At 44.6% G+C, this 15625-nt stretch overlaps 1 protein-coding gene across 1 annotated transcript in view; it reads left to right on the forward strand.

Moving 5' to 3' along the window:
• ARL8A (ARF like GTPase 8A) overlaps window positions 1-14773 on the forward strand; it is a 41992-nt gene extending 27219 nt beyond the window's left edge. The window contains exons 4-7 of the mRNA XM_081194579.1: window positions 6589-6682; window positions 7542-7609; window positions 11999-12069; window positions 12687-14773. Of these exons, the coding sequence (XP_081050705.1) occupies window positions 6589-6682; window positions 7542-7609; window positions 11999-12069; window positions 12687-12736 (283 nt within the window). The 3' untranslated portion in view covers window positions 12737-14773. The remainder of the gene's footprint in view (window positions 1-6588; window positions 6683-7541; window positions 7610-11998; window positions 12070-12686) is intronic.
• Window positions 14774-15625: the final 852 nt, after the last annotated feature.

Genomic DNA, 15625 nt, shown 5'->3' on the forward strand with positions numbered 1-15625 from the left:
GATTTTAATATATATTTATTTTTAGCAAAAAAAAAAACACCCTTGGGATTCCTTAGAAAGCTGCCATATACCAGGTCAGGCTGTTTGTGCATTTAGCCTAGAATTGTTTGTTCTCACTAGTAGCAACTTTCTTTAAGCTGAGATGCCGCAGATTTGAACCCAGGATCTTCTGCATGCAAAGCATGGGCTCTACCACTGACCTGTGATTCCTCCTCAAAGTTCATGCGCAGACTACCCAGCCTTGACTATAAGCTGGTTTCTATGCCATTTTTTTGGAGAAGATGTGTGTTGGTATAGACAGTTGGATAATAGTATTCATAGACAGGTGATTTTTGAAAAGGAAGAAGTCTGCTCCAAGAAGCAGTTACTTTCCTTCAGAGATGGATGCTTTTATGATCTCCATTTTTCAGAAGCATCATCTCTCTCTGAGGCCCCCATTCGTAAGAATATTTAATTACCTTACCAGATTGCAGGGTTTGGTCTTCTAAACATGAAATGTGTGCATTAAAAGCTATATTATGTGTACCTCAGAAGCTATATATACACAAATGTAGGGTGAAGGGAAGCCTTTATCCCTTCAGAACTGTTAAAAGGGGTATATAGTGTCTTCAGTATACATTGCACTTTGCAAAATAACAAAAGCAGAAAATATAGATGCTTCTTCCAGATAGCTTGTACATGGCACTTAAGGGGTAGCTTACATAATTCAGCAGAAACTGGGGAATGGCAGAAACCAGCATGTACAGAATAGAGGCTCTTTAATTTCCTTAGATCAGGGCTTCTGCGCGCTTCATATCATGGAACTTTGGAGTGTCAGGCATAGCCCTATTGGCTTTAGCCCAAACGTAGCAGAGTTTTCCTGCACAGCGAAGAAGCTAGTTGCGGCGATGATGACTAGTCAGCTAGACTCAGAATAACTATTTACAGGATTTATTAAAAAGAAAAAATAAAACCAGCAGAGTTTCTGCATACAAATAAAAGCAAAATAAACCCTCTCTTTCTCTCTCATAACCATTCACAGCACTTCTAACTCCTAACACACCTCACACCAAACTGTGCTAGCAATCCCTAGATAACAGAGTTGAGTGCTGCTCGTTAACCAATCAGAGTGAGTAGTTTCTAGGTCAAGCAGACCTGGGCTTTCTGCCAAGAGTAAATTGACACCAGCTTGAGTTAATTGGTGAAGCTAGAATCTGCAAGTTTCCCACGAGAACCAATTAACAGAAACTGAAACCGAAACTGAACACCCCCTCACAGATTCTGCTGAACAATTAACACCAAATACACCTATGTAGGAGATTATTTTTCCAGCAAACCTAAACCCTTGCACATTCGCTTGTTCTTTACCTTTGCCAATGGTTTAGTTAACACATCTGCTACATTTTCTTCACTTGACACATAAGTACAGGTGATTACATTGTCTTGTACACAGCAACGTACATTTTGGTATTTTACAGAGATATGTTTGGAACGCGATTTGAAACCCTCTGTTTTACTTAATGTTATACAAGCTTGATTATCAATGTAAACTTGTACTGGTTCTCCACAATTCACATTTAAATCTGCCAACAAATGCTTGAAATAAATCACCTCGTTGCACAATTCACTCAATGCGGCATACTCTGATTCCGTTGATGACACACTTACAACGTCTTGCTTGCGCGACCGCCAGCTGATTAAAGCTCCACCGACCATTATGACTAGTCCTGTGACAGATTTTCTATCTGGCAAATTTCCCCAGTCACTATCACAGTAGCAACTCAACATTTCATCCTCTGAAGAATTTAATTGTAACATATAGCCAATTGTCTGCTTGAGATATCTCAGAACTTGTTTTACCCCTTTCCAGGCATTTAGTGTGGGTTTTGAGACCAATCTACTTAATATGCCTACTGCATAGCTAATATCAGGTCTGGACCACTGTGCTATATACAATAAACTTCCAATTACAGAGTGATATACATCAGGATGTTCAAATTCAGGACTCTCATCTGTATGAAGTGTTTTTATGAAACCTGGATCCATAGGCACCGCTGCCCCTTTGCAATCCTGCATCCTGTATGTAGTCAGTAGTTGTTTAACTTTGTTCTGCTGACTAATTAGGCAGCTGCCATCTTGGGCCCAGCACACTTCCAACCCTAGATATGTCCTAACCGGGCCTAAGTCTTTTGTACACCCACCTGCAGCCTACAATCTTTGCCCCCTCAGGCGCTGCTACTGGTGTAAAAACCTTGTGCTCATTCAGAGAGGACATCTCTTCCTCCATTGCCTGTTTCCAGCGCTCTGCCTCCTCTTTTGGTAACTTTAACACCTCCTGAAAACTCTTGGGTTCTGCACTTACACTAAACACATTTGCAGTATCAGGAGAAAAACGCACCGGAGGCACTCCTTTGTTTTGTCTTTTAGATCTTCTGGGAGAAAATTTTTCTTCTGACCCACTTTCCTCCTCAGAACTACGACCTCTCTTTTGTTGCTTAGCAACTGGTCTTTGGCTAACTTCACTTTCCTGAGAGCTCTTATCTGAACTTTCCTCCCCCTCAGACTCTGATTCTCTGTGTCTACTTTCAGAGTCATGAAGCTCCTGGGAAGGTTCAAACCAAACCTCAGTATTGGCATGTAGTCTCTCCCAGCCACTATGTTCACAAAAACTGGCATTCCTGGAGATCACAATGCCATTTGTCCCTTCAGCAAAGCGGAAACCTTTTCCCAGCTCCTGGTAACCCACAAACACTAACTGTTTGGTCTTAGGATCTCCCTTCTTTCTCATTTGTTTCGGAATTAATACCCAGGCTTTTGATCCAAACACATGCAAATGGTCAATTTTGGGTTTTTTCTGAAACAATTTAAAGTACGGGGTTGTACCTATTGTTTGATGAAAGAGCCTATTTTGGAGATAACACGCGGTGAGCATGCTCTCCCCCCAATAAGACATGGGTAAATCAGCATCATCAAGCATGGCAAACATCATATCTTGTAAAGATCTGTTTTTCCGCTCTGCAACGCCATTCTCCTCTGGGGAAAAAACGTTCGTTTTTCTATGCCCAATGCCACGCTTTTGTAACCAATCTCTAAAGGCATTTGACATAAATTCGCCACCTCTGTCCGTCTGAATCCTTTTGAGTTTAATGGACAGAAATCTTTCCACAGATGCCACCCAGCCTTTAAACTTAGTGAACACGTCACCCTTATTTTTCATGGGAAAAACCCAAGAATAACGCGTGGCGTCATCCACAATTGTTAGTGAAAAGCGCGATCCACCCCTGCTTACAGCAAATGGACCAATTACGTCCATGTGAACCAGCTGTAGCGGTGACTCACTAACTCTGTCACTTCTGGGGTAAGAGACTCTGTGGGTTTTAACCTTTTTACAAACATTACAATCAAGGTACTTGTTACAACTCTTTAAATTACCCCCATCAGCCAATTCAGACATTTTTAGTACACTTTTCCAGCAAGCATGCCCCATTTTCCTATGCAATAAGTGCACACAGTTGTCATGTATAGCTTTGTTACTCACTGCAGGCTGAGATTTACTGACTACTGCTGCAACTTGAGATCCTGCTTTAAGCCAAAACAAGCCTCCCTCTGACTTAGCAGTGCCTAAAATCTCACCAGCCTTCTTAATAATGCAACTGTCTCCTTCAAAATGCACTTTAAACCCAGCTTTTAGCAAACAATCTACAGACATCAGATTGCTCCTTAATGACGGCACACAAAGTACATTTTGCAAACATTCACGAAGACAAGGAACAAAAACTGCACCCCCCGAAATCACTTCGGAAGTACTTCCGTCTGCTAGAGCCACCTGGCTGCGCTGTGCTGAGTTCTTGGAAACAAACAATTCATCTGCATTCACGATGTGGCGAGACGCTCCCGAATCGACCACCCAGACCGCTTGTTTCTCATCAGCAATCTTGACCTCGCCGGTCACCAGCTGAGCCGACTGTTTTTGTTTGAAGAATTTCCTTTTACGCTGCTGCTGCTGCTGATCTCGTCTCTGCTCCTGCACCGGCAACTGAGACTTGACCAACTCCGGACATTGTCGTTTTAGATGCGCTGAAGACCCACATCGGAAACAACGCCTAACAGCAAACGCTGACTCCTCACCGGTACGCTGCTTTTGCTTCACCTCTGGCACGGCATGAGAACTCCTTCCAAACCGCCCACCTGTAGAAGCCTCTGCAGCCAACAACCTTTCTTGCCTCTTCTGCCATTCTTCAATCAAACGCCCAGTAACGTAACTGACTGATAAATCATGCTCCTGCATGCCTTCTAGAGACAAAACTAAATTATCCCAGCTTTCAGGGAGAGAACTCAAAATAATAGCCACCTTCTCCTGCTGGTCTAATGCACAGTCTCTTTCCTGGAGCGCAACAAACTTTAACTGTAAACTGTGTAGGTGTTCCTGCATTGTAACCCCAGGCTGTAACATTGCCTTGTACAATGCCTTGCGAATGAACAGCTTGGAAACCGCTGTCTCACGCACATGGAGTTCTTTAAGTGCTTGCCACACACCTCTAGCTGTCTTGATTCCCCTCACATACGGCAACTGGGAATCTTCCAGCCCCAAGACAATTGTGGCCCTTGCTCTTTGGTCTTTATCGAGGTCTTCATCATCAGGCTTTGCAGGAAACTTACTCACCACTTGCCAGAGACGATCCCTCTGCAGCACTGCCTGCATGCGTTCCGACCACAGCAAGTAATTGGAGTCATTCAGACGCTCAAAAGCCATCTGAACTGGTTGTGAGGCCATCTTGAGAGCGATGTCCCTGGAACCCGGAACCAGCTACTCACGACCACCGAGAGAGAAAACAGGAACCACAGCACCCAGCACTCACACGCTGCAGCTGTTGTCCTTGCGTCCACTGCGTCACCAGCTCACCACGGTCAGGAACCAGCCAGGAACAACAACCTCTGGAACTACTGGAACCAACGCCGTTGATGCTGACACCACCGCAACTCAGGCTGGCAGCACAATGCCCATAACCTCATGGAACTTTGGAGTGTCAGGCATAGCCCTATTGGCTTTAGCCCAAACGTAGCAGAGTTTTCCTGCACAGCGAAGAAGCTAGTTGCGGCGATGATGACTAGTCAGCTAGACTCAGAATAACTATTTACAGGATTTATTAAAAAGGAAAAATAAAACCAGCAGAGTTTCTGCATACAAATAAAAGCAAAATAAACCCTCTCTTTCTCTCTCATAACCATTCACAGCACTTCTAACTCCTAACACACCTCACACCAAACTGTGCTAGCAATCCCTAGATAACAGAGTTGAGTGCTGCTCGTTAACCAATCAGAGTGAGTAGTTTCTAGGTCAAGCAGACCTGGGCTTTCTGCCAAGAGTAAATTGACACCAGCTTGAGTTAATTGGTGAAGCTAGAATCTGCAAGTTTCCCACGAGAACCAATTAACAGAAACTGAAACCGAAACTGAACATCATACCAGATTCTTGGCACTTCTCAGCTGGGCTTACCTTGATGGCCACTGCCAATGACCAGAGGCAATACAAGCTGGGCTCAGTTAGAAATCCAGTACTGTGTATGCTGTTTCAGAAGTATTTCCTTGTAGATTTCCACATTATCAAATGCTTCTCAGATGTTCTGTGCTTGTTCGATATCTACTATAACATAAAAACTCCATGTAGGAAATCTGCACACTGCATCCCATATTCCCTGCCTGCTGGCTTTCTAGGTGAGCCAGCCTAGCACATTTTGCCCGATGAATAATTTAACATAGATGCGGTTTGCCAAGCTCCTGCTGTGCAACCAGCAGTTAGAGCAGCTGAATTGTTGCATTGCACAAGAGCACCTCGCAGCTTCTTGTGTTGAGCATTGGAGGCACTCTGGAAAAGGGCAGGGATAAGGATTGCCCATTAAGGTAGTGGCACAAGCAGCAATTTGTGTGCCACAAGAAATCAGAACTGGCAGTGGCAAGGGCCTTATTTCTATGGCGGCTTAGGAATTTGGTAATAGATGGTCAGTGGGTCTAAGGATCTGAACCCTTCGTTATGCTGAGTGTCCCTCTAACACAAAATCAAGTATCTTGAACAAAATGTTTTCAGCAGACTCCAACCGCCCCGCCCCAACTTTTAGCTCTCTTGAATTTAAACATATGTTGGCAGATGGCTGATAAAAATCTTAAACTTAATCCCACCTGTATGGATCTGCTCTTTGTTCTTTGCACTCTTCAGTAAAAATCAGTCTATCCCCATCCCCAAGCAAAAAATATCAACATAAATTATAAAACAAAACTCAAAACTAGTCCTCTCACCAGTTTATATGAAGTTTGCAAACCAAAAGGATTTCTACAAATTTGGACTGATATGTAGCATTATGGTGGCCACACTGAAAGTATGTGGTCTCAGAATTGCAATTCCCCCTACTTATGGGATGGGGAGAGTAACTGAATCTAATGCAAGGTAGTGGTTAGTTAGGACCCTATATTCAGTGGCTGGGACTCAAATGAAGATTCAGTATAACCCACCTTGCTTTCTGGAGATTGCTCTCTTCCTCTGGTTTGGCTACTCCATGCAATAGCACCTGTTGCTTCTTGTCCTCAGAGCTAATGTAGTTGATTTCATTCCAGATACATGGTAGATGCTGCAGACCAGGAGAAGATTGAAGCCTCAAAGAACGAACTTCACAACCTGCTTGATAAGCCACAGCTCCAGGGCATCCCTGTAAGTTGCTCCAGTTCTGGAGAGAGGCTAAGTAAGCAAACAGATCCGTATGAGTGTGTGGTGGATCATAACTAGCAGTGGATGATTAGTGGCAAGCCTTCCAGACCAGACTCTGGATTAAATCCTTCCTCTCTATTTGCATGCTTTGCTCTGCTGGACTGTGTTGTTGGGATGTCTCTTTTCCAAGATATAAAAGGTTTGGTTAGAACAGGGAAACTGTTTAGAGTGCGATATAGAAAATTTATTACTGCACCATTTGGAAGAGATAAAGGACACACCACTTACCGCTGTTACCTTAATGCTGTGAGTCCTTGAGGGTACAATGTATGTGAGTTTGAGGTGAGAAAGTCTAGGATGAGCCAAATGAGTGGTGCTTGCTATTGTATTAATATTCCATCCATGAAATGGGAAAATACCCTTGTTCTGCAAAGTCCGTCTGCCACCAGAGAATCTGAAGTCCTTTTCAACATACGTTGCAGCTGAGCGCAACAAAAAACACTTATTAGAGAATTGGAGCATATGTAATTGACACATTTGGCTAGGTTTTTGTTTTTTGAAACCCTGCTGATTTTAATTCCACCAGTGTTTTCCTTGTATTCAGGAACTGACCATGTAGTTGTGGTAGTTACATCTGTTGTCACTGTGATGTAGACCTGGCTTTTCTGATTCCATGCTTAGAAGACGTTCCCCTGGATTATAAAGAAATTCTTTGCTTCAAGGGTGTCAGTTCTATTAAAAACATGGCTATATAGGGTTTATTTATCATAACCAATGGAGCCACCCTTGGCTGATCCAGTGGTAGATGTGAGCTGCCTATGTGAGCTGTGGACTGAGAGATCTACCCTCTTCTCTTTCTCAGGTCCTTGTTCTTGGGAACAAGCGAGATCTGCCTGGTGCCTTGGATGAGAAGGAGCTCATTGAGAAGATGTAAGTATTTGCTGTTAGGACTTGGAGTTACAGGTATTTGCCGACTGTGGGCTTTTGCATCTCAAAATGCACCATTGTTGAGCTTGACTGAGGCATTCACATTGCACTGATTAATTGGTTTTCATACACACAAGTCGGTTTAAGAGTTTGGGAAATTGGATCTGGATATGTTTGATGTGGTTGAAAGATCATAATCCTAGATCACAGCAGCATTTTTGAATGAATCAGAAGTCCTGTACATTTTGGTGCCCATTGCCGAATCTGCACGTGTCTCCCTCAGTGGTGTGGAAAGTGAAATTTTCTGCACTGCTTTTCTGCAGAAAAGTGTTTCATAAGTTCATTAATAACTATGAATGCATGGCAATTGCAAATGTGATAGTAGGCAAGCAAGTTTCTAGCTTTGTTTGCTGAATGCAAGTAAAAGAAGCATGCTGTATTAGATCACTGTCTTGGCCTTCAGAAAAAATTCCAATGCAATACTTTGAATTCAAAAAATTTCCAGAAAACCTGCATCACTGCCCCCATCTCCATCTTTTGCCATATCAGAATCAGAAGTGGTTTATAAATCTGCAAATAACCAATAACATAACTTGCTGGAAGAGAGCTAGTGCTTGTATGAAGCTCTCTTAAGGGGCAGGTAGGACCTCGTGCTCTGTCAACACTGGCAAGGCTGCTGTAGGATTGCTTTAGTGCTGGTGCATTTCTGACTGCTCACTTATTTCCCTCAGACATGCACATGTTTCCAACAGATGAGAGGCTGCTACCAAGTGGCTGAAAAAGAACTAGGCCAAGGCATCTATTTCTCCAGCTGTAAAAATCTTCAGTAATTTGGATCTCTTGCTGCATTCCTTAAAGGGGAAATTTGCTGTTACGACAATGGGGAGACATCTGCTTGTTTTTTAAGGCTGCTTTGAACTCATAGGTCTGGTCCCCTGCCACCCCCCCCCCACGGCTGGGCTATGCAGATCCTTAATTCCTTTCACAAGGTTGTGGCATAAATTCCAGAAAGGTAGCTGTTACAGTCTGCTGCAGGAAAAACAGCATGGAGTCTTGTGTTGCCCTTTTAAAGCCCTTTATATTTATTGTGGCACTAGCTTTTGTGGACTAGAGCCAGCTTTGTCAACTGCATGAAATGTTTTTCTCAGTAGAGAGTGTGTGGAAATAACACACACACTGGTTGTCATAGTATTATCACCTACCTTTCTAGCTATGCCAATTCTACTCTTGTTTTGGGGAGAAGAAATCAACAGCTCCACAGATGCAATATAATCAAACTCACTTACAAAATCTGGTGTTTCATATTAGAATCATAGAATTGTAGAATTGGAAGGGACCCATGTAGAATTGGAAGGGATCATCTAGTCCAACCCCCCTGAATTGCTAGAGCAGTTTGAAGTAGTTTTGTAGACATGTTGACTTTCAGGTCACCAGCAGTGTGTTCTGAGAGAGTTGTCATTTAGGTTTCCGAGTGCTAATCATTTCTGTGTCCGAATTATGTCTGTGCATTTTCATATATAGAGCCAGATCTGTTTATCTTATGTGGGCAGCAGAAGGGCATTATCAAGAGGTCATAGCAATGATAGCCAACATGGTACCCTCCAGATATTGCTAGCCTACAAGTCCCATCACCCCAACCATTGACCATGCTGTCTGGGGCTGATAGGCGGTTGATTCCAACATTATCTAGAAGGCACCTTATTTCTGGACTGTGGGTATATGTTGCACTGGAAGTTGTGCAGTTGAATAAACATCCAACAGTATGGTTGAGAATATTAGGTTTGGTAATAGTGTTGCTTGAATGGACTTGGCACCTGTGTTTGTCGTAAGGCATAGTCCCATTTTTTCTTTCTTTCCGGCAGATAGATATTTAAGATTGGGGTGATGTCTTCTAATGATGACATAACTACCACACAAGGAATACAGTTGCCCATGATGTCCTATAGTTCATTGATAAAACGTGTTGGAGAGGGTCTCACTTGAAGCTGTAGGTGGCAACAGTTGATGTTTTGTCACTTTCTTTAGTTGGCCTTTTTTCTCATGGTTCCAGATGATAATGGTGCTGTTGTTTCTCAGGGAGAGGTGAGGCATTTGGGCACAAGAGATAGCATTGCTGAAAGTGGGCAATGAATGTGTTGGCATAATGTGGAGCTGTGTGTGTACTCACAGCATTGCCACTAACCTGAAGGGCCGGGAAGTCTAAAAATCTAAAATAATTGTGGGTGAGCACAAAGTAGCAAACCTTTGTGACTGGACGTGCTTGGCACCCTGTTGTCTAGGCATTGGCAAGTTGTCTGGCTGTGTCCCATTCTTGGGCTCCATATTACATTATTTGGGGAGTGTTATTGCCTTCTAGGGCTGGGCAATATCTGGTTTTCAACATCGCAATATATCACCAGCTAAACATCACGATATACCGAAATATCATGATGCCTGACATAAGGATGAAACTATGTAGAGGTGAATGGGGTGGTGTCTTGGCCAACTGCTACTACTTAGGAGTACTTAAGTACATTTTTACTTCCCTTTAACATATTTTTACAACGGGGTGGCAGGAATCATGAGAGAAGCGATGACCCGCTTCACGGTTTTTCGTGATTTGTGATATATTGCCAGGTCAGATACTATGAAACGGTTATCACGATGTTGACTACAAACCAGTTTTGGATGATATATCTCCATATTGCCCAGCCCTATGGCTTCCTGAGTTAATTACAGCCCATGACAAATCCACCAATGAACAACCTGGCAATCATGGATGCAGAATGTGCCCAAGTGGTATAGAAGCATACAAGCCTTCAGGAATATTTCCCCTCTTGGCAACACAGCAGGTCTGGCCACAAACTTCAGTACTGTGCATTTTACATAGGAATGTCAGGGGTGTACAATATGCCTTGTGGTTTACAGTGCCTTTTCCTCTGTACATAGGGTGCAATGCAAGGAAGAACTTATGTGTCTGACAAGCTGTGAAAGCTTAAGCCATGCCTAGTGATTTGCCTGTCTCTTAGGTGCCATAGAACAAATCACCATTTCTGTTGGATCGATGATTGATATGGAGCTTAAATTTGTTTAAGTTTTAGTGGAAATGCAAAGAGCCAAGGAAACTTTGGACTTGATATCAGGTTGTTGTTGTTTTTCTTAAAAAAAAAATACCTTGGAGCCTTGTGAATGTACCACAGGGTGGCGCCAAAGGCAGGCCAGTGTTTTCGTCTTTCCTTTTTATGGTACTGGCTGGATAATGTGATTGAACTGAAGTCTAGGAATTTCATGATTGTCACGTGCTAAAATGGCGCAATTCAAGAAAACAAAGCTTGGTTTAAGGCGAGCATCTTGGAAGATTGGAAGGGAACTGGAGAGAGGAAAAAGAAAATTCTCAAATGTGTTATGTATAGAAGATCTAGACCGGAGTTGTGCTATCGTTCTCCCATGCTATTTGTCTACCAGGGTTAACATTTTGATAACTTGCATCCAACAGTAATAACCCCCCTGTTCACCACTGAGCTGAGGTGCTTTGTCCGCATGGGGCTGCTGTTTGGGGCTAGCTTTGCTGGCTAAACCAAAAACTGGAGTCACCAGCTCCCCTCCTGTCAAGCCCCTCCCCATTGTCTTTCCTGACAATGTATACACATTGTCACATGTTGTTGGATGCTTTTGGGCAGCAGCACCCTTCCCCGAGGAGTGGGCGCTGTTATCCAATGCCCTGCCTGCTTTCCTGTCCTGGAGTTTAACGGGGGGCGGTGTTGGAGTGAGGAGAATAAGAAATGAAAAAACTGAATTTCACCTATTATTGGAGGGGAAAGGAAAGCATCTGACTGTCTGAAATATATTGCTAAAGAAACGCTGAATAGAAACCCAAGTGGATGGCTAAATAGGATAGAGATATGCAGAGGAAGTGTGGATTTTGTTTAGTTTTGTAGAAAAGGGCCAGCTTTTACCTTTACTACTATAACTAAATAAAGAAAATTGCAATGCAATAGCACTGGAGTTCACGAAGGAATTAAAGGGGAATCAATACAGGTGACAGGAAATGTTGGTTTTGTGAGGAATAGATTTCCCTTACATCTTGTGGAAATGTTGGTTAACCTAGAAATAATAGGTTGACGGTAGCTGTCTATTTGGGCGAGCTCAGACAGTCTTCTGAGAGAATGAAGTAGTGCCTTCCAGACCCTCCATATATCCATGAGTGGGTGTTGTATGCATGGAATCCACATGTATAGGCCCCCATTGGATTGTGAGTGGGCTATTATACATGGGACTGGCAGGGAAAGGTACAGGAGTCACTGCTGCAGGGAGAGAAGCACGTTTTGCCCATTTCATTGTGGGTGCCTTTCTCTGTATGTAGTGCTTTCCCCAAGGAAGCCTGATATTCTTGTGCTTCTGTTTTTCCTGCAGGAACTTGTCTGCCATCCAGGACCGAGAGATCTGTTGCTATTCAATCTCTTGCAAAGAAAAGGACAACATTGGTGAGTGTAGAAGGGAAAAGGGAGGTTGCAGGGTCAGAGTGCCTGACAATTTTAAGAGGAATGGTTGGGGCTTGAATGCACAGTGACACCTAGACTGCCCATGGGGAGATCTCTCCTTATGCTCTTTGGCTCTCCTGTGTTGTGAGCACTATGTGCCAAATGGGTTAAACTGTGGGACTGATTCTGTGATGGCACTGAATGCCCCTGGGGTCTGGCCCCCTCCATACATAATTAGGAGGGCAAGAAAGGTTTGTGTAGGCCCAGGCATGGAGAAGCTGCGGCCCTCTGAGTATTGGTGAATTACAGCTGTTATTTTCCCTGCCTGTTGGCCATGCTGACTCAGGCTGGTTGGGATTGGAGTCCAGTAACACCTGGAGGTTCCCCACCTCTGTTGAAAGCCATGATAGAGAAAAAGTTCACTCACATGCAAAGGTCATTCCCTTCAGGACAACATGTTGGGCTGCTGGCAGAAGGGTTACAGAAGTGAATCATGAGCTCGGCTCATAATTTGGTAATCTCATGTGAGGCCCCTGTGTGTTTCCCTTACCTCTAGCTAAGCCGCTCGCTACAACTTCTATTTTTCGTGATGGTCATTAACCGTATCTTGTGTTTGACAGATATCACCCTACAGTGGCTTATTCAGCACTCAAAATCCCGGCGAAGCTGAGAGCCCTTTGGCCAGGTCTTGGATCGGGAAGATGCCATTGTAAAAGCCCAAACGCACCTCCTCCTTTCTCTTCCCCCATCTCCTGCTCTTTCCAGCCCTCTCGCCCACCTCCCTCTCCCTAGATGGGTATTTTTAGGGGACCCCAGATTCCTCTTCTGCTGAGATTGAACTCCTGTTTTTATTGTAAAGAAACTGTCTGCCTCCTCCCCCTCCCCCTTGCTCCTTACTCTGGTTTTGGCACTGTTCTGTTGTCGTCGGTGTGTGTACAGTATATATATATATATGTATATATATTTTAATTTTTTAATTTAAGCAATTTTGCTGTTATTAAATGGGGCCTGTGAGCTGTCGCAGGGGGTGGTGCGGGTGGGGCAGCAGCAAATGGATGGGGTGGGGAAAGTACCAAACGCAGTATTGGAAATGTTACGAGCATTCAGGGGCACTTGGAATCTTGCTGGAGGGGACCATGGCTTTGGAGACCTCCTTCTTTTCACCTCAAGCCCCTCCCTTCTCCTTCTGCAACAGGATCCAGAGCTCTCTCCCCTCTCTGCTGCCCCAAGCTGCTCAGCACTATGGTTAGGGGATGAGCCTCTGGGAAAGGTTCATAGAGCAGTATTGTTCATGGTCTGAGATTATAGAGGAGAGTTGGTGCCATCTCTTCCTCCTGCCCAGTGTCCACTGAGCCCTGGGGAGCAAATGCTTCCCAGTGGCCAAATGTTGAATCCTGTACATGAGCTTTGGCTCCTACTCAGCTTGCTCCCCAAACCCCCCCCCCCCCCGGTATCATCTCTCTCTGCGCCCTGCCTGATGAACTGGCATGCCTGGTGGATGCTGGGCACCCACGCTTTGCAGCCTTTGTGCTCACCTTCCTTCTCGGTCTGGTGTCTTTCTCTCAGTCAGCACCTGAACAGAAGTAGGCAGTGGATGATGCACATCCCTTGACTGTGTGAAGGCAGAATAAGGGCCCAGGCATCTGTGTGCTGCCAGAGCAAGATAACAGATCTGGAGTGGTCTGGTTTTCTCATGACCCTGTTCCTGGGCCTCCCACTCATGCCAAACGCCTGTTCAGCTCGTGAGGGACAGTGGGAGGAGACATCTATGCAAGAGTTCCCTTCAAAGCCCTTTGGACAAGGCATAAGGCGCTTCCCTCAATTCCTATATCCCACTGCTGCAAATTTCAGAGTGGAGGACATGGCGGGTAGGAATTGTGCTCTGCCCAGTTTGGAGGTGTTTCTGCAGGCCGCAGCCTAGTCCTTAGGAGCAAGGGCTGTCCCTCAGTTTCCTAAGCTTGAGCGTGTCCCCCTCCTTGAGCCCAGGGCTTGAGCGTACACACTTGCCTGTCCCTCAAGTTAGGGTGTGAGGCTTTGGTCTTGGGTTAAACCAGTGGAGTAGAAGGAGGGCATTCTTGTTTTCTCAAGCGCACATGAGGCTGTGTGGGAGACGCTTTGCTTCACACCCTACTGGGCAATAGGGTGCTTGAGTTTATAGGTAAAGGGCTGTGGTAGCAAGGAGGAGCTATTCCTGGTCAGGGGTATTAATCCAGCCTAGCAGAGTTGGCAATTGTCCTGTGTTGGTGTTTGCTCACCCTGGAATCTACAGCAGCCTCAACAGGGTCCAGGAAGGGGGTCATGGGAAGGAGCATTAAAAGGCTTTGTATGCTAGCCCCCTTGTCTCCCTGTGAAGGGCAGCAGGCTGCATGTGGCCGTGTCTTCCCCGTCCCACTTAAGCTTTGGACAGGTGTGAGACTGCAGGGCCCTTCCTGCCCTTGCCTGGCCCTATCCTGCACGGAGCTGCTCCCTTCAGGGCGGGAGGGGGGCTTTCTAACTGCATCTTTCCCCCTCCTCTTTTCTCATTTTCACAGAATTGCACAAGGAGATATTTTACTTTTTTTTAATTTAATGAATTGTAAAGTGTCATTATTCCTTTTTTAAAATATATTTTTGGCTCATTTTTTGACCTTCTCTGTTGGGAAATGAATCTTGTAACAGTACATTTTTTGCCTCCTAAATAACAATAAATTAACAATTTTGTGTTGGTGGTGGTTGCATTGTGAACTTATTTCCTCTTAACTGGTTTGTCGTCTCTCTCACTCACTTTATTGGAGCTTGTTCTGCTTCAAACTCAGGAGATCAGCCTTCTTTTTCCAGCAGCACCTTCATGGCCTTGTGGCACAGCTTCTATAGGATAACGGCAGCAAACCAAGGAAATCGGAGTTTATCTTTGGAGGCTTGCAAATGTAATTTTCATATTTTTAGATGTGTCCACCTGCCAGGATTCATGTTTGACAAATTGCCTGCCACACCCACACACCTACGTGTACATCCGCTGATGGGGACTGAACTGGCCAGGGCTTGCCCATCTTGGGGTGACAGCGGACACCTTACAGGAGAAGTCAGTACATTGTGTAACAGCAATGAAAAAGACAAGCGTAGTTGAGAATTACTAGGCAAGGAAATGGAAACAAAGCTGTCGCTAACAGAAATCTTTATGGTGTAGTTGCATTTAGAGTATTATGAACAATTATTGTCACCGCATCTTAAGAAGGACATGGCAGCACCAGAAAAGAACAAGCATAACTATTGGGGCTGTGTTATGCTGCTTGGGAACAAAAGCTAATGTAAGGCACCTTGGTTTTTTAAAATATAGTAACTAAACAAGTCCACAAGGGAGCTCTATAAATGATGTGGAGCAGGGGTGGCCAGTATGCCCTCTAGCACCCTTCAGCCCCTGCCAGGGTGACCAATGGTCAGCAGTAATGGGACTTGAAGTCCAGCAGGTGTCTTGAGGACACCATGCTAACTAACCCTGATATAGGGAGTTAGACCAGGCATCCCCAACCTTCAGCCCTCCAGATGTTTTGGACTACAATTCCCATCATCCCTGACCACT

The sequence above is a fragment of the Podarcis bocagei genome, assembly GCF_964188305.1.
Source record: "Podarcis bocagei genome assembly, chromosome: 5".
Taxonomy (NCBI): domain Eukaryota; kingdom Metazoa; phylum Chordata; class Lepidosauria; order Squamata; family Lacertidae; genus Podarcis; species Podarcis bocagei.